This window comes from Tripterygium wilfordii, chromosome 19 (genome assembly GCF_013401445.1).
Source record: "Tripterygium wilfordii isolate XIE 37 chromosome 19, ASM1340144v1, whole genome shotgun sequence".
NCBI classification, from domain to species: Eukaryota; Viridiplantae; Streptophyta; class Magnoliopsida; order Celastrales; family Celastraceae; genus Tripterygium; species Tripterygium wilfordii.
The window spans coordinates 12,878,455-12,896,913 of record NC_052250.1 but is presented as its reverse complement, the minus strand read 5'-3'; the positions used below and the strand labels follow the sequence as shown (position 1 = coordinate 12,896,913).

The 18,459-nt window shown below is 38.7% G+C and overlaps 4 protein-coding genes across 4 annotated transcripts; 1 reads left to right on the top strand and 3 right to left on the bottom strand.

The window, feature by feature from the left end:
• Nucleotides 1-300: 300 nt before the first annotated feature.
• LOC119986070 lies at nt 301-3,416 on the top strand. The gene is made up of 4 exons (XM_038830615.1): nt 301-851; nt 2,339-2,582; nt 2,692-2,785; nt 2,970-3,416. The coding sequence occupies exons 1-4, from the start codon at nt 415-417 to the stop codon at nt 3,242-3,244; spliced, it is 1,050 nt and encodes a 349-aa protein (XP_038686543.1). The 5' UTR covers nt 301-414; the 3' UTR covers nt 3,245-3,416.
• Nucleotides 3,417-4,046: 630 nt separating this feature from the next.
• On the bottom strand, nt 4,047-10,172 carry LOC119985252 (splicing factor-like protein 1). The gene is made up of 2 exons (XM_038829489.1): nt 7,616-10,172; nt 4,047-6,703 (listed from the first exon to the last, which is right to left on the bottom strand). Exon 1 carries the CDS (start codon nt 9,944-9,946, stop codon nt 7,652-7,654), a length of 2,295 nt encoding a protein of 764 aa, XP_038685417.1. The 5' UTR covers nt 9,947-10,172; the 3' UTR covers nt 4,047-6,703; nt 7,616-7,651.
• Nucleotides 10,173-11,010: 838 nt separating this feature from the next.
• On the bottom strand, nt 11,011-12,337 carry LOC119986231 (PLAT domain-containing protein 3-like). The gene is made up of 2 exons (XM_038830798.1): nt 12,216-12,337; nt 11,011-11,636 (listed from the first exon to the last, which is right to left on the bottom strand). The coding sequence occupies exons 1-2, from the start codon at nt 12,282-12,284 to the stop codon at nt 11,163-11,165; spliced, it is 543 nt and encodes a 180-aa protein (XP_038686726.1). The 5' UTR covers nt 12,285-12,337; the 3' UTR covers nt 11,011-11,162.
• A 729-nt stretch (nt 12,338-13,066) lies between these two features.
• Nucleotides 13,067-18,230, bottom strand: LOC119986232 (autophagy-related protein 3). Its single transcript, XM_038830800.1, is given in 12 exon segments — nt 13,067-13,638; nt 14,107-14,157; nt 14,159-14,232; nt 15,116-15,181; nt 15,876-15,927; nt 16,222-16,307; nt 16,383-16,492; nt 16,702-16,773; nt 16,848-16,964; nt 17,349-17,419; nt 17,845-18,011; nt 18,132-18,230. Coding segments are annotated over 12 exon segments (972 nt in total). The 5' UTR covers nt 18,141-18,230; the 3' UTR covers nt 13,067-13,541.
• Between the last annotated feature and the right edge of the window lie 229 nt (nt 18,231-18,459).

Here is an 18,459-nt window from a genome sequence, read left to right as displayed (position 1 = left end):
AAAAAATGGCTCGATTGACAATCGAATGGGTTAAACATATATGTGCACAAGATTCGATTCTAATTGTAAACAAATTTCCATATAGTATTTTTTATTAAAAAAAAAAAACTTCTTCCAATCAGGTAGAAATGCAACGTTTTCTATATAAATGCGAATTAATTGAAAAAAAAATATATCTTATTGTACAAATGGAGAAATTGTACCGTTGAAGTAAATCTTTTCACCGTTAGATCACATGAGAGCCGATCCGATATATTTGATCTAACGGTGAAAAATAGTGGCGCTTAGAAGGAAACTTTTCACCGGACCGCATTGAAGTAGAACGTGAATAGACAAACTGAAATGGCCGGAAAATACAGAGGAGAGAGAAATCCTCCGCATTCCTGAATAGTCAAGAGACAAAGAAGATAGGCCATGTTCGGTGGAGGCAGAGGTATGAGAGGTGGAGCAGGAGGCGGCAGCGTGTCGAGGGTTGTTGGTACGGCCGTTAAAAGGGCTGGTGTTGCCTCTGGGAGTAGTCTCCAAGAACCCATATCTTCCTCTTCAGGAGCCACTTCACCTACTGCTGTTTCTAGGCCTACCCATAGGCCTAATTCGTCCAATAATCTTTCTATTTCATCTTCTGGGTCGTCTCCTTTTTCTCCATTTAGTGTTCCTTTATCCGCCGGTTCTGGTGTACCCACTTGTTGGTCTGGTTTTGGTGCTGGGTCTGGCTCTTGCTGTGATGAGTTCGAGTGGGTGTTCATTGACGGAAGTGAGGATGAGAGGGCTCTTGGGTTTGTCGATGATTTTGTCATTGGGCCTGTGCCTTCTGCAGATGAAGTTCAATATGCTGTTTCTGCTCTTCAACAGTGAGTTTCTGTTTTTCTTCTTCCTCTTTTTTCTCTTTTTTCTCCCCTCGTATGCAGTTTTGATTTTTTTTAATGTTTCTTTTCAATAATAGTTTCTTGTTTGAGAAAGTAGCAATATTTGATTATTTTCCATGAGTTTCTGGTCCGAAAATGATGAAATTCTGGTATTTTCATGGAATTTACCCTTGAAATTTGTTATATGATTTTTTTTCCTGAAATAGTTATATGATTATTTATTTAATTAGTTTCAGTGATAGAAAAAGTCTTGGTATTTTTCTTCTGTTCAAAGACCCCACTCCCAACTGAATTATAATTTTGTCTCCATCCTAATCATTTTGTTAAAAACCGACCATCAGCTAAAAATATGCCCTCTGTGGCATGTAGGATGTCTAGTTTTCCCTGTTCTCTGAGTCAGATGATAGTGAAATAATTTGAAAATCATTGGTTTAATCCAACAAAGTAAACTTCTTTATACATGTGTTGGACATCTAGCCTTGGCCTTGGGTGTTTGATCTCACAATCAATATTTACAAAAAGGATAAAGAGGATATGACTGTTGGCAATGGGGTTTATAGTGTGATAATTTATCCACAATAATAACCTGATTTCCCTCCTGTATTTTCTCTCTTTATTGCTATGGTATTCTCAGATAACCATTTACACCTGATAAAACAGCAACTGTAATATGAATTTCTTGCTTTCGTTTAGCTTTTCTTTCTCTTTTGATTTTTATATAGGCGTAATAATATGTATGTAATGAACTAAAAGGATGTTTATTAGCACTTGTATTTGGTGAGAGTGCTGTACGCTGCTGCTACTGCTAGCATTAAGTTTTTCAAAAGCTATGAACGTTGCTCCCAGAAATAAACAAGTTGTTAGGCAAGTAAGAGTTATGATGGTCGTTTCCTGTGAGTAACGTTTGTATTGGCAGCAAAACCTATGAATAATCTGCTTCCCTCACATAAATGTATAGATAGGAGAAAGAAGTTATACTTTTAAACATTTCAACCAATCGATACGACTCCTGAGAGCAGCTTTTGCTAAAACTCGAGCAGTTTCTTGAAAACTCGCTTCAGATATGAAACTTTGAGTATTAAGAGATGCTCTCGTTATTCCCAATAATAGTCACTAATTTTGAATGACTGGGATATTGTAGTGGTTGGTGATCATAGAACTGAAGCTAATTGGCATTGAATGTTATGGGGTGCCAAAGGATACACTTGAGGTTAAATTCCACAAGTTTGCTATTTAGCATTAGATGCTGTATGGGTAAGGAATATAGAGATGTTTAGAAGGCAAATAACTCACAAAATGAACATAGTAAAAATGTGAATCTCATGGTGTGTGTTTTTCCTGCAATTTAAATCTTATGCTTGTTTTTTGCTTGTAACAACTTTTTTTACGTACATTTTCACAATATATCACAACTTCAGCTTTTCGAAATCATCCTTAACATTTGTTGTCTTGGAGTGGTTTTGTAATTGTAGGGTCTGTGACGTTGCCCCGTACTCTCAGCATGTCAGGGATAAGTATGCTTATAATTCCGACAGGAATGGAGCAAATCGTATTCCAAGTTTTACTGATTTGGTGGATCCAGTTTCTTCGGTTGGATTGGATTTAAATTGGGTGGAGCCTTCTCAGCATTATTATAACTCAAGAATGTTGCAATGTCAAGGACGAGACAGAGTTTACGATGCTTTTCATCTATTACAGACTGAGCCGTTCGTCCAGGTTCATTCTAAAAAGTGGCTTCTTTTTCATCATATTTAGCATAGCAAACTTAATAGGGTTAATCGTTGATGTGGCGTTGGTGATCTTAGAATGTTTTAAACTTTTGCAGAAGATGGTCATTTCGTTATCTTCTGATAAAGCTGTTTGGGAAGCTGTTATGAACAATGATGTGGTTCGACAACTCAGAGAGTCATATTATTCAGGTTGGTCAATCTGCATAGTTTCATTGGCTTCTTGTACTCGATATCTCGTTGTTTATGTAAATGATTTTAAGCTATAAGTATCGGAAAAGTTGGTTCTATCAAGCTTAATTGTAATGATGGCTCATTTTGTCGATGTTGATTGACTGTAAAGAAACTTGATAACTATTACTGATTCACATTGCAGATGAAAGCATTAATCAAAAGAGTTCAGATGAGCCATCTGATGAATCAAATCCAGCAGTAAACATCGTTAGGTGGATTTTTGAGAATACAAAGGCTAAAGTCATGGAAGTAATCGATAATATTATGAAGCTTACAAATGAGTTGTTCAAACCCTCAGACGAGGAGAAGACGGCAAAAGGAGGCACGGATCCATTTCAGGAGAAGCTGAAAACTTCATTTCTGCTATCCATTGTGGTCCTGCTGATTGTGGTCGTCTCTCGAGCCCACAGGGCTTGACCAAAATTTGACGACATGATGGGTATTTCCCCTGTACGGTGGCGGGTGACTGGATAGCTGCTCTGTGTTATTTAAGTTGATACATCTGTATATTTTGGGGATTTATGAATGTTAGAACTCTGATTGTTCATCAACTGAGTGATTCTAGCATGTGGTTTAAGCCTTCAACTCAGCGCGCATTGAATTGTGTTATGGCTTTATTAATGGATATTGCATGCGTCTGGGAATTGAAACTCATGAACAGATCAGGAAAGTGGTTTCAAGTTTGAACTCCAGTCTTTCACATTAGTGCCGCTCATCTATGGTCTCTTCACGACCTTCCTTTTGCGCTAGCGCTGGCCCTGCTCAGCCTCTCATCTTACATTTCTTCGGTGAATTCCTATTCCTCTGAAAGTAACACTGCACACTCAGTACGTTTCTTGGAACAAGCAAACATGGAAAATTCATAGCCTTCAGTATCATATGTGCCTAGCCTTCTCATCAGAGGCCCCATAAATCCACATCACAAAGTTCAGAATCCGCTATCATCTAACACCACAGTTTTTTTTTTTTTTTTTTGAAAATGCCTCTTGGGTAGAGGAAGAAAGCAAGATTCATTTCATTATTGGAAAGCAAATCTTATACGAAACATAATAAACAAAGGCGAAATTCAGAAAATGATCAATGAGATTAATGAGCACCATCGTCAAAAAGGAATCACGAACGGCAGGATGTTTTTAAAACAAATCCTAGACACATTGCATATTTGCATTTGCAAGATGGCAAACCAATCAAAAACATAGTCAGGGTGTAGAACTACACAACAAATGAAACCAGATAATATGCGCAAGAACACAGCGGAAAAAATATTATGAGACAAAAGTAGCAAAAACCACATAAACTAACTCAGAGCTATCACAACCCAAACCAACAGAAGAAAAATAGCTCCTTAAATAACAAAGCCGTGCGCATACAAGAGTCCAAGACTGGGATTCCAAGCGGTACACCTATGCTGGAACAAGAAATTCTGGATTAAAGTTATTAAAGGAATCTATATTAGCCGCGCACCAAAAATCTTCTCTGATGGGGACCCACAGAGTCTGTGAGATCTACACAACTTGCAAACTTCATAGCATCTCAAAGAAGTAAATCCTGACCAACTTGTGCACAACCATGTTAGCAGGGGGTTAAAAACAACAAGGAAATGGAAACAGTACGATTGTTCAGGAACTCATGAGAAAAAAAACTTCCTCAGTGGAAAGCTACACAATCATAAAATGCAAATAAACAGTAGTTTATAACCTGGAAAATTTGTCAATAACTCACAATAGCATGAAATATATGCTCCAAATGAGAATGTTAATAAGATATCTGTAACTGCAACGGATTACTTTTGCCAAGAAAACTGGACTACCCAACGCAAACAATTGATCCCAATTATTTGCAAACCACTCCCAATAGCTATAGGCAATAATATCAAATTCTTAATAATAGATATTCTCCAATTAAAGGAGAAGTATTGCCTCCACCAACAAATAAATCATATTGAATTGACAAGAGAGGGCCTTGGGAGGGTGGGCGACAATCAAGCAAAACACAAAACAGATGACCGGCAACTAGTAAATTGAAGATTAATTATTAACGGAATAATTTTTTTTTGAAAAAGCACGACAATAAATAGAAATTAATAGTTTCATCATGATGCGGAGTAAGATATCAAAATTTTCCTATATTTTTAGTTCTATTGAAAAGAGTGCTCACGCATAAAAAGAAAGCACCTGTCCAGTATTCATCCTCCAATGCAACCGCATACTCAAAAATACGTCTTTTACTGAGATATTCAAAAACACTAAGTTGACCTTGATTACCATAATTCTCACCAAAATATTAGGGAATACACTCTTCTGTCCCATGTATGCAGATTAACAACAGTCAGTATATTTTCAAAGTGCAGGCATGTAATGCATAATGAAACTAGTAGTCTAGTACTATCATTTAATGCGGAAAGGCAAACAACAATTGACAGAGCCATAGAGGCATGTAAGGGAAGAAATAAAATAATGGGTGCTTTTGAGGCACCCTATATTGATGCCCTAAAGGACAGGTATATTCCTATAGCAATGATCCCATAAATGCCAGTCATCCCCGCAACTAAAGCATCTGACAGCATACAAAGTCTTATCAAAGGTGATAGTGTGATACGAATCAAGATGAAAGTACTATAGATCAGTAGTAAAGGGAAATTGCACACAAAGTCCTTGTAAATCCAAGTGATACAAACTGAATTTTCTGTTCTGTTTTAGTTATGTGACTTCCTTAGTATCCTCATTTCTGGGATTTCACCTTCTTGGTCAGTTGGTCCCCCATCTCAATAAGACTTGTTTTGCATTTAAAAAAGAAGATGCACAGACACTAAGTCAAAGCCTTCTATGGTATGAATTCCACTTTACTTGGCGTATAGTTTGACAACACTCGAAAAAATACCAGAAACCAAGTGTTTTTAACATAGTACTAAAACAAAAAATAAAAAAAATAAAGCAAATGATCTAATACCTACATGCAAAGCCATGTTCTCCTGTACCCTCGTACTCACACTTCTGCCTAGTAAAACACTGAATGACTGAAAAGATCAATTAATAAGGCAGCTATGAAACAGCTGTCACCATCCTTACCATAAGCAGAAACAAATTTTCCAATGTAAGAAGATAACAATCAACACTATTATTCAATTTGACCCCTCTACGCTATTTTCTAAATAAATGATAAGGTAAATATAAATTGTACAGAAGGTAAGCATTAGTTTTGACAAATTATCAGGAGAATCAATGCAACTATGATTCTTCCACCTGCCACATAAACTCCAAAGAAAAATCAGAATAACATAGTAGACAAATAGGAAGAGCAAAAACCAATCCACAAATCATAAATCATAACTTTCTGCCCATAACCTGAATGACAGGATTTCAAGATTACCTTCTGAACAGGAGAACGAGGAAAGCATGCCAGAGAAGCTTTCAGGAATATGTCGGCTAAGGAAACTCAATTAAGCTCACAACTAAAGAGGTTTATCTCCAAAGGTACAAGTATAGGCTAAGTGGCTAACACAATCAAGCAGCAAATGGTTAAACAATCCCCAATAAAACAAAACATAACAGCAAAAATGTCAGCAGGAAGTTGTTCCACACTTCCAGGAAGTTCATAAATGAACTAGAAATTGAAAAAGAAGCAAAACATTATAACAGAGGCAAAAGGCATCCACAAGAAACCACAACAAAGTCTTATATTGGAGTGTCAAATAGTAATATTCATATTTATAAGCTTTGGCATGTCCTCTTCAGAATCTGAAAGTATGAGCTTCTAACCAAATCTCTGCAAATGTCATAACAGTACAGCAATGTTAAAGTTGTGAGTCCCAAACTTCCAACAAATTCATGGCAAGAGGTAAGAAATCAGGATCATAAGCTCCAAGAAACATCAGTCCTGTAAAAATTATACAATCATGACAAAGAAAAGGGGGTTAAGCAATGTAAGCACAAGCCAATAAAATTCTATACGATGACAGAGAGAGCAGTAGAAGCTTTTTTGAACTGATTATCAATATTGGGATGCAATCATGACAAAGAAGGGGGGGGGGGGAGTTGAGCAATGTAAGCACAAGGCAATAAAATTCTATGGGATGACAGAGAGAGCAGTAGAAGCTTTTCTGAACTGATTATCAATATTGGGATGCAATAAAGCACACAGATTTTCTCCCAGAAGATCTTATGAAAACCGACGTAGACCAAAGACGCTCATTATAACACAAGAAATTAAATTATAAAGTTCTATCCCCCTAATCTAAGTCATTCACATGAAGGTTGCTTAAAGCACAACCAAATTAGTGCGAGTTGTTAACTGTGCCATTTGATGGATATGGTCACAAAGTAGAACATTGTGGGCACAAACACATTAAAATATATTACTGAAGGCATTAAAATACTATGTTTTGCTTCTTGGGGAAAATGATGCACGATTAACATGTTATGCAGCACCATTCAGGTAAAATCACGGCATGCCTAAGCCTTAACTTACCATTCCTACATCCCAGCTTACATCTAACAAATTAGGGATGGGCCATGTCAAGTGTCAACCACTAGCCTGAGAAACTTTTCGGAGTAAGTCTAAATATGCAAGACAATTATATCAAGGTAAGCCCCAAGACGAAGGTGGCTAAGCAAATTAGGTCATATACCAAATACATGTCTCATGCCTGACCATGTTGCATCTAAAATTCTAAATTATCACCTTAAACGAATATGTGTGGCACCAGTCTGTTAAAGCATTCAAGTCAGATATCTAGACAATGATACATGAAAATGACCAAACATGTGCAAAAGAATACCGTGCATATACCTCTAAACTTGAACGTAATACTGAAAAAGACCCGCATCATTTCATCTCTGCCATGAACTTCTCATACTCAGCATCGGCACCATTGTTCGCCTTCTCAGCCGAAGTAGCAGGAGGGGGCACCACAGGAGTAGGGGCCCATGGCAGATTATTTATGCCCTGTGAATTATCAGTTGCTGAGGCAGGTGCAGGAGGAGGAGGAGGAACTGCGCTGTAATACGATGAGTAACCTAGTGAAGTAGTTGGATATGCAGGTTGAGTATTCAATGGCATTGAAGCCACAGAGTTCCCATATATATTTGCTGGTACAGATGGAGCAGAACTGCTGTTTCCAGATTGCACTCCTGGTGGGTGACTTTGATGAGCTTCACTAGATGTCATAGTTTGGGGAGCACCAGGTGGCGCTGTCTGCACTTGCGGAGGATATTGTACACCATAAGGTGGCATCAGTTGACCAGGGAAAGGAGGATACATGCTTGATACAGGAGGAGGAGGAGGAGGAGCATAAGGAGCATAAGAAGGTGGAACTGGTGGTCCCCAAGGAACAGGAGTCGCAGCATAGCTGGTGGGTGGAGCATTTGGAAGAGGACCACCTGGTGCAAACTGCTGAGATGGATAGGCACCAGCTGGTTGACTTGATGCAGGGTAAGTAGGCACAGCTGAAGCTGGTGGGCCTGGAGGCACAGCGGGCTGAGGCGGCTTACCAGCAACTCTGACAGCAATTGTACGGCCTTCAAGGCGATAACCATTCATGCTTACAATTGCATTATTGGCCATTTGAACATCGGCATACTTCACAAAACCATAACCTTTGCTCAATCCCGTAACCCGGTCCTTAATAACCTTAGCCATCACAATATCACCGAAGGTTGAAAATAGCCTGATCAAACCATCGTCCTCAAGAGTAGGTGGCAAGTACCCAATGTACAAATTAGTATCATCATATTCCTTTGTGGGATTAAATCCATTTGCACCCAAGCCACTTTGTGAACCAATCCCAGCACCACTGGCATTATTGGTCCACGGAGGATTGCTTCCAGAACCGCCTGCCCCTAACGCCATTGTTGAATTCTGCTTGGTTGCTGACTCAGGAACAGTTCCACCTAACTCAGCCAAAAAGTTAAGGTACTCGTCATCCATTTTCTTCCCAGTGGTTCCTTTCACTGGACAATCAATCGTTGGGTGCCCACCATCACCACATATCTTACAAAGCACATCACTCTTAAAGGTCGAAGTACGAGAAGGACAAGCATACTGCCTATGACCAGGCTCCCCACATAATCTGCAATACTCCTCGTCTCTAATTGTCCCATTAAGTGCAGCAAGCTCCCTAAGTTGCTGCCTCTTGTGCTCATTTAAAACCTCATCCACAGGCTGCAACAACTTTTTCACCATTTCAACTCCAGCATCAAGAGATTCCTGCGTTTCAGCCTCAACTAAAACATGCAAATCCTCATTTTCTGAAGGGTCAGGTTTCAAATCTCTCTTTTGCTGCAATCTTCCCTCCTTCACCGATCCTTTTCCCCTAATCACAATCTTTGATCCAGTCTCCCTCTCCATTCTCTTCTGGGTATTCCCTCTTGGCCCAATAATCAAACCAATGAAATTGTAGCCTGGGAATTCCTTCATGGGTATATAAAGTTTTTCTTGAAGCTTAGGTGGCCTATAATCCGCTGGGGGCTTGAAGGCTGGATTCTTTTTAATAATATTAGATATAATCTCCTGCCTCTCCTTATTCAGTCTCTCTCTTGCACGAAATTCCCTAGTATTAATCCTAATGCCCATATTATCATAAATAGGCTCCGGAGACGGAGACCTTTGTCCTTCGGGCCTATCATCTAAAGGCATTCCCGCTTGCAACATACGGCTAATCTCTAAAAGCCTACTGTTCAAAGCTTGGATCTCAGAGTCGAATTCAATACCTCCAGTGAAATCTTTCATAAAATCCGGCAGCTGAATCAGGGGCTTGGGGTCATCATCCGCCCATCTCGACTTCCTCTTCTTGGGGCCGCTACCAGAATCATTGTTTTCGTTATTGTTGGAATCTGGTTGGGGGTCCCATCTGCTACGGCGGCGACGGCGGCTGGAAGTCTCCTCTTCACCTCCAGAGAAGTCCTTGTCGGCGGGCCCACTGTGCGTGTTCGTGATGGCACCGTTCTCGGAAATCAAGGGCTTCTGAATCTCAAGTTTCGGGGCATTACCTGTCTCGATCTGACTCTGACGATTCTCTTCAGGCGGAGGAGGAGGATTGGGGTTTTGAGCCTCGAAATCTAGAGTTTGAGGTTGGGTTTGTTGATAGAATTGGGGCTGTGTGGCTGAATCGACTGATTCCATTTGACAATAACTGTAGCCTAGTGTTTCGAGAGGCTGATAGATGAAACCCTAATAACTTGACGAGACAGACGTAGCGATCACTGCAAATGTCTGGAGTGCGATTGGAGCGAAACAACCAAAAATGTGAAACTGGTTAATCTTTATAGGTGTTGACAAAATTTCAGCCTCACAGTTCCAGTAGGGTTCAATCGGATTCGGAATCTCTGATCCCAACCTGGCCTATCAATTATGAGATGAGGCGGCAGATTTATCGGGCCCAACGGCAGACCGTGCCGGGCGATTTTTTTTTGCGTGAGGACACATACCAATGTGGGCTGAAGCCCATGTAAGTCCACATATTCATGGCCTAATGGGAATACAGCAAACCCATACGAGGGGGCCCCGTGGTGGACCGCCACCACAAGACCCTGTAGTGCCAACGATGATGTCCGTTTGATCATATGATAAATGTGATCGGATGGTTTTGCATTTTTCTGCTTAGCCTATTTTTTTAATATCTTTATCTCTAGTTTTAAAACTGAAAAATGATCCAACCCACTTGAATATTTGATTAAGACATTTTTTTGCTGTTAAGAGCTTAACTGTTGATTCATTCATTAATAATTTAATTATAGTTTTTAATCATCAACAATGCGCTTTCTTATAAGAGAATGTATCGTGATAATTCTACAATATTGTTGATGTGTGTTAGGCTGAAAGTTCTAATATGACATTGAAGCTAGCTTTACCCGTTTTGGTCACCTGTTGGACATTTTGAATGTTCTTATGAACGGACCACCCGCATATGAGGGGTACTTGTAGGGCCTTTCGAATGTCCAATGAACGGACTACCAACAAGTAATTTTAACCCATACAGTCTATTTGTTAGGTCTAGTATAACCTAACCCACAAGTGCAGGGAAGTGTTAACATATATAGATAATTATAGTTTCTAACCATCAACAACACATTTTCTTAGATGATAACATCTCGTAGCAACTTCGTAGTTAAACATGCTCCTAATAACTAAATACATTAATTTACACGAACTATCTTTCTAATTAACAATACTTTAATTATTATTTATTAAAATTTTTGAATTTTTGCGAGAAAAAAAGATGAGAACCCTTCTTAAACGGGCCTCTGAAAGATGAGCCAAAAGCCCATACTAAACTAACAAGCCCAAAGCTGGAAAACGGATCCAAAACATCAAAATGGCAACAAAGAGAGGTTATTTATCATGCAGCAAATCGTTCGGGATTGCCCACAACGAAACTCCCACCACCGATCCCCTGCTTTGCGGATCCATCAGGCATCTTACATTCATCAATCACAGCCGTTAATTGGAAAGGAGGGACATCGCTGGCGAGCCATCGATTCACGGGAAAGATGTTCCGTGAACATGCCTTGTTGGGCCCTGTGGAGGTGATCTCAACGTAGTCGCAGTACCAGCCGTGGTGCGAGCCAGACCCATCAGAGGTGACATTGAGGCGGCACACGGGTGAACCAATGCAGGGACCAAGAACACTGAATATGTCAAGGTTGCCACGCTCGTAGTAGTCGTGGTTTGGGCCCATCAAGCCCCATGACTCCAGATCCGGGACCCACACTGACCTCCCTAGTGGGTCCCCCAAGGTCAGGCCGATCCTAGAGTCCGTCCCTCCCTTGATCACCGACCCCGTCTTTACGTAGATGTTGTAAACACAGTCATTCTGCATTATATGCATCAGCAATCGGCATCTTTAGACTTTAGGATCCACTTTTTCATATACTACATGTATGTATTTATGTATGGATGGATCTGTGAAAATCAAACGTGAATTTTATTTGGTGATCTGGGTTTGTCAACGAGGAAGCTTTTTACAACTCAGTCAACAGAGATGCAGAGCAAAGCAGTTATAAGACCATCCAGACTGATGCTATTTTTCCGTTTATTCTATTGAAAATGTTAAGAATCCTAGCGTTTTTATCCCAGTTATCCAAATATTGAGATGAACAAATATGATACATGTGAAATCGTACACCCCACACGTCTCACATAATCCATATGAAATCGTGCACGTTCATCTCAGATTTAGATAAGTGAGACAAAAACATCGGATTTGGGATAACTGAGAAAAAAATATCAAGATCCGTAAGAATGCTGCTGTTCTATATATAGTGGCTTATTAAAAAAAGAGATGCATAGCGCATATATATATATATATATATATATATATATAGAGAGAGAGAGAGAGAGAGAGATATTGGTCATGCATATGTGAGTGTTCAGGTTCAGATTGCATGCTTACCCACGCATTTGCAGAAGCCGCCGTGAGGAAGAGAGAGATCACTACAATGGAGAAGTGGCGACTCTCCATTTCTCGATCTTTTTTCTTTTTCTTTTTCTTTTTTTTATATTTAGTGCAGTGGTTTTGAGAGGTAGGAGTAGATTGTGTAGTGTGAATGGCTCGAGCTGGTAACATATAAGATCAATGGGTAGTAAGATCCAGGAACATGACCACGTGCACCAAGAGTGGCGCACTGATTTACTCCACTCTGTTATCATAATCAGATTCAGTATTTGTTCTCGTAGGTTTGACTCGTGAAACAGTCGCTCACTTAGCGAAGTAAATAGTTAGATTAAGATTATACCATACCTATGTTAATCATGTTAATCGTTAGATTAAGATTATAATCACCAGCTTTAACAAGTACCAATTGCTATTCCCCCAACGGAGACAGAGAAGACATAAGTGGCTGCTCTCCCTCATAACAGTCGGCTAATTATTTTGCACAGCACGGTCTGCTAACCTCGTTCGTTTCCTCGTCCTAGTGAAGTCACGTAATCATGCGCTGAGTTTTGATCTAACTTATCCTATTGTACGGATGTCATAAGTAAAACAAAGCAGGCAAGTAACCCCGAGGCAAAAAAAAAAACAAAAAACATGGGCAGTGTGGATATTGTCTAAATTCATTTACATGTTGATGCTGAACCAGCAACATTTAAAGTAACATGACCCTTACACACAACAGAAAACTGGCGAGTAGAATCGGCAGAAACATTGTTAGTTTAGAATGTCGATCTGAATAACTGCTTCCATAATATAGACAGTAAACACATAGTAATTACAATAAGAGATCGAGAGCAGCGACGGGGAAATGACATAAATGCAAATATGATTTAACCAGTACCAATTGAAGATAATGTAAAACATGGCAAAAGGAGGATATAACCATTCTGATAAAAATAAGTTGTCTCAATTCTGGCAAAAATAACAAACGGGGTCATTTCAACGAAAGATAAGATAGATAATGTTTATGACAGAGGACACAACCTTCCAAAGCAACTGTTGATTCAAGTATCATGCACCATTGTTTAGTTAGAGGCCATGCTTACTTGCTTAGTCGATACAATATAAACGATACTGCAATCAGTAGGCTAACTGCAAGACTAGCCTCATACCTTCGCAGATTTTACAACGGGCGATGTTTTATCGGTGCTTCCACAAAAAGCAAGACAACAAGAAATATATGCATAGATACAGATATAAAAATATATTAGATGTATGATATGCCAGTGAGTACAGTGGACTTGAACAACAGAAAAGTAAAATAGTGATGGAAGTTACCTAGGATTAGTTGCTTGAGCTACCAAGATCAAAGTCCATTGTGTAGTCATACTCAATAGTCGGGATTACGGAAGCCACAAATTTCAAGAATAAAAATAGATACCTACAGCCAAAGTGATTTCCATAATCAAGTAAGGAGGAAAAAGTAAACTGGAAGATCAGAAACCGAATATATGAGATATAAGCTGAACATTAAGAGCCACTGAATTTCCTGTGAGCAAGAGGGTAAAGATGGAACCCAGCTACACTGCACAGAAGTAGCAGATATCAATAGACTACCTCTTATATAAGGTTTCATAACACTGCAAAACTATGGGGCCTCCAAATTATGGAATTAATTATCACCAGATACACCTAAGAAATCCTTCTAGTAGTACATTCGATTACCACGTTGGAATCAACTAAATGACAAATTACGGACTTAAAGTGGATATTTCTTTGCTACTTTTGTGTAAAATTTCTTGATTCTTTTTTCGACTATGTTCAAGCTCAAAGCATCTCCTTATATCACAAAAGAGACAAAAAGACAAATCTCTATCATCTCATGAATGGCATAAGCGAAGAAAATTACTTGTCAACTACTGGCCCAACTCCACGTGACATTAAGACAACAATAATCTTTCATCACAGCCCCATGTCAGCAGGGATGTACCGATGCATGCTTGCCTGGTAAGTGGGGATGATCTTCGATAGTCACCTAAAAATTTAGATCACAAAAACAGTTCATGACATCCACAAATAACTAGAACATGCCTTGTCAAGCACCACCATTTCAAAAAAAATGAAAGGATTCGACTTTCCCAGTTTTAACAATGCTAAAGTATCAATACTCTAAAGAGAAATACAGATGATATGATACAAAAAAATTAAGAAAGAAGAGAACCTTCTTCACATCAAATCATCCGTCTTTTTCTCTCTCACTCTCTCTCTACAGCCAGAGAACAATGTCAAACCCTTGATTTCCCCATCAAGTCCTCACACGTAACAGAGATTGGCAAACACCTTATTCTGCTGATGCCAAACTATTCAACTTTTTGCTTGAAGGACATTTCGCTTCAGTTGCTTGTACCGAACTAATCTAATGCACTAAAGCTGACTGACAGCCTGAAGCATTGATATCCCAAGCTATGCCCACCATATAGGCCACATTCCACATTCTGTCCAACACAGCAGCAGGTAACACTAACAGCCTTAATGTGACAGGCTGTACATGCATAAACCAATGATACGGGTAATCCATACATACTATGTTAACCTAAGCAGAAATGATAAAATAACTAGGACAGCATTAGCAGCAAGATACGAAGTAAAAGAAACATCCATCATGTTCTTTAAGGTAAATATTTATAATATCTAAATGACATGCCATAAGAAAAGAACTTAGTCACCACGTGTCGCATGCACACAACCAGATTAAAAAAATGCAAATTAATTTACGACAAGAACATGATACATTCTTGAAAGCTGTTTCTATGATATACCTTCTCTATTCTCTAAGTTCAAAATAATTATATCAAATGTCAATGTGGCTGGCTTCGTGTAACTAAATTAAGTAGACAGTCAAGGTACTTTATTCTCACCGTCTTGCGTGCGTGGTCTTGACTAACATCTTCAAGAACAAGCTCTGGTTGCAACAGCATCCTTGACTGCAGTTAACAAAAAAAACTCTAAAAATTAGGTTACTAATTTTCCTAGCAGCTGCCTCCTCGACATAGAATTATAGTTCAATAGAATGAACTGATTTTCATCACAACATAGCTTCTTTAGAAACCAAGCACACAATAAAGGAAGGAAATATTCTCTCTTTAATCATTACGAGCAGCAGTCAGGCTAAAACAGTCATTAGACTCAATTATTGATGCAGAATCATAACGGCAGACGTTCCTGAGGTCCACACCTTGAAGCACAAAGCATTCTTTCTAAAATGCGTCACAGCTTTGGGTGGTTCTTAGATGTAAATTCTATTAGGAATATTGCAAAAAAAAGAAAAGAAGATGATATGCTTCCTTTCAAATTTATGTTTAACCATAGATAACTTCTTCACATTGTTTAATCTAATTCAAGTCTTCTTCAATTGAAATAAAGAGTTACATTATTTAGCAGCATGAACATTTATCATACAAAAGGGTCTCCTTTTCTAAAAGCTTTTACTGTTCCATGCAACAGAGGAAAGCCACAAAAGGAAGTCAGTCACATTATCAAAGCCAAATTATATATAGAGTACATAGTTTAGTATGAAATTTTTTGTCATACCAACCAAACATCTCTCAGATTCTAAAAGTGCTTATTCTCTGCCATATAACAGACACGAGACACAAAGGGAAACCCAGGAATACAAACCTCATCATATCCGGTAAGCCATATACGAGGAGTTTGATAATATTTATCATACCTGGAATTAATGAAAGAAAGACCATGTTATGATAGCTTAAATAAGAACCAAGGACTTCACTTGGTTCATATGAAAAACCATCATCATCAAACTAAGGTGAGGATAAATTTCTTTATAGAAAAGCTGGCAGAAGGCAAGGATGAAATGAAAGGTAAATTCTCCTTGTTAATCAAAGATCGCAAAGTAGTCTCAGCCTAAGTTGCAAATTTGGTATGTCATGACGTAAAGAATTAAATGAAACCAATATTTACTTAAAGGATTATGAGGATTATCACTTATCAGTGTTCATCTTACGTGATGCTGACATCATATGTTCGAGTCCGCAGAATATTGTCATCATCTGGTTCATGAGCCACAAGATATGTAGATTGAAGCGTAGCCTGCAAATAGACAATGATCAGAACTTACAGATGGAAGTAAAATGCAAAAAGATAGAGTGAATAGTATGGACTCACGGGATCTGTTTCGATTACATTGTCAGGTTCTTCATACTCTGCCATATCAGGAATATCTTCTTCTTCTTCACCCCCAAAGTATGTAGGGATCGACTGAATATTGTCATCATCTGGTTCATGAGCCACAAGATATGTAGATTGAAGTGTAGCCTGCAAATAGACAATGGTCAGAACTTACAGATGGAAGTAAAACACCAAGAGATAGAGTGAATAGTATGGACCCATGGGATCTGTTTCGATTACATTGTCAGGTTCTTCATACTCTGCCATATCAGGAACATGTTCTTCTTCTTCACCCCAAAAGCATGTAGGGATCGACTGAATAGAATTCTTTTGCTTATTTCCAGGCTTTCCATTGAAGGCAAGTTGCCATTCTCATCACATTTAGTTTCTGGACAATACATGACATAAAGTTAGCAATTCCACAATAAAGAACAAGATTTTCAGTACTAAAGAGAAGCATACCTTTTGGTCTTCCATGAGTAACCAGCCAGCCATCATTATCCTCATTATCTAATAAGACCTCAGCTCCGGCAGCTTCATATTCTTCTTCTACGGACACAGCTCTTAGCAGACAAGGAACTGAAAAAGAACAGCAAACGTTTTGTGCACTCATAGTAGTCAATTAAGAATCAATTCCAATAATTAAAGTGGATTCTAAAATTCAACCTAGTTCAAATTGATTAATGTCATAAAAGGCAGAAAAACTGACACCATTTCCATACTGAGGCATAAAAAATACCAGTATTTGCAACTTTTTTACTTTCGTAACAACAGAAATTGATTTATGTTCTGAAGCTAAAACAAGCAGTGAAAGAGCACAAGTAATAAATAGAAAATGAAAAGCAAATGGAAGTGCATAAATGTAGTCCAATTGCTCGGCATCACCAGACAAGTCCAGGATAAAGAATTATAATAATTGAGATCAAAAACATAATTCCAACCAAACTGATGCTATTTATTTACCATTTCTAGTGATCAAGAACTGCTTTTCCGAAGGTAAGTAAGGTTTTCTCCTGCTTGGCTCACCAGATTCCCTATGACATTGAATAAGAGCAATTAACTCAACATCAAACTAAAACAAGGCCAACTGAGATAAAAATAAGCACATACTATGGAATATATATGTGTGCGCGCGTATGTATGCTTGAAGTGGCTAAGTTGACTTCAATCTAACTTTTCCATTAGTCCAGAAGTAGCAATCTGTCTCTGACTTCATTTCCTGCTTCTCCCTACCAACACTATCTATGTGTACCAAAACTATACATGTGTGTCCATTTAGTCACATAACACGAAAAATCTAATCTATAACCACACAAATCATACACCATTACACGATATGACTTACCAAATTCTCTGTAAACGACGCCTAATTTAAGAATTATCAATACTCTGCTGATTGAGCTCGGACAGAAATCAGAGGAGAGAAAAAAAAAAAAGGCTATGAAAAATTAAATTATACCAAGACCAGGTGGGGCATTTGGATACGAGATTGTCACCAGCAATAATGAATTCGGAAACGCTAAGCACACCCTTTTCCTTAAAGGCAGAGACTGTACGGGGACCCGTAATTCTTTCCACCATGCCCTTGAAGGCCTCATGAAGCTTCTGTGACAACACCATCCCTCTCTGTAAAATAGGAATGTTTATCAGTTACAATGAAGGAAACCGAAACTTCCCATATAAATCAAATAGACGAAAACCCAAATTAGCTCTCCACCCAAATCCCAAAAACCCTAACACTCCAACTCTTAGCATTCTACGACGCCTACGACAAGATTCAGGTCTTCTGGTTCAGTTCGTCTGGTCCCTTGAAACTGCATCTGCTTTCTTCGAATTCTTCCTGCCCTATCTGGTTATAGTCTTAAGTCTGACCTTGGGCTTTTATTCACACATGGGCCGGTTATTTGAATTTATTCTTATTTACTTTTTGGGCTTCCTTTTATTTGGATATCTTACCCAAGCCTTTGAATCCACAATTAGTATTTACTTTATTTTATTTTTTATGTTGTACAGACTTGTCAATAATATTAACGTTGACAACAGCTGGCAATTCAAATTTGTATTTATAAGGCTT

Coding starts and splice junctions, on each gene's coding strand:
- LOC119986070 (XM_038830615.1), top strand. CDS start 415: ATGTTCGGTGGAGGCAGAGGTATGAGAGGTGGAGCAGGAGGCGGCAGC. Junction 2,583..2,691: donor AGACTGAGCCGTTCGTCCAG/GTTCATTCTAAA, acceptor AAACTTTTGCAG/AAGATGGTCATTTCGTTATC. Junction 2,786..2,969: donor CAGAGAGTCATATTATTCAG/GTTGGTCAATCT, acceptor TTCACATTGCAG/ATGAAAGCATTAATCAAAAG.
- LOC119986231 (XM_038830798.1), bottom strand. CDS start 12,284: ATGGAGAGTCGCCACTTCTCCATTGTAGTGATCTCTCTCTTCCTCACG. Junction 11,637..12,215: donor CGGCTTCTGCAAATGCGTGG/GTAAGCATGCAA, acceptor CATATAATGCAG/AATGACTGTGTTTACAACAT.
- LOC119985252 (XM_038829489.1), bottom strand. CDS start 9,946: ATGGAATCAGTCGATTCAGCCACACAGCCCCAATTCTATCAACAAACC.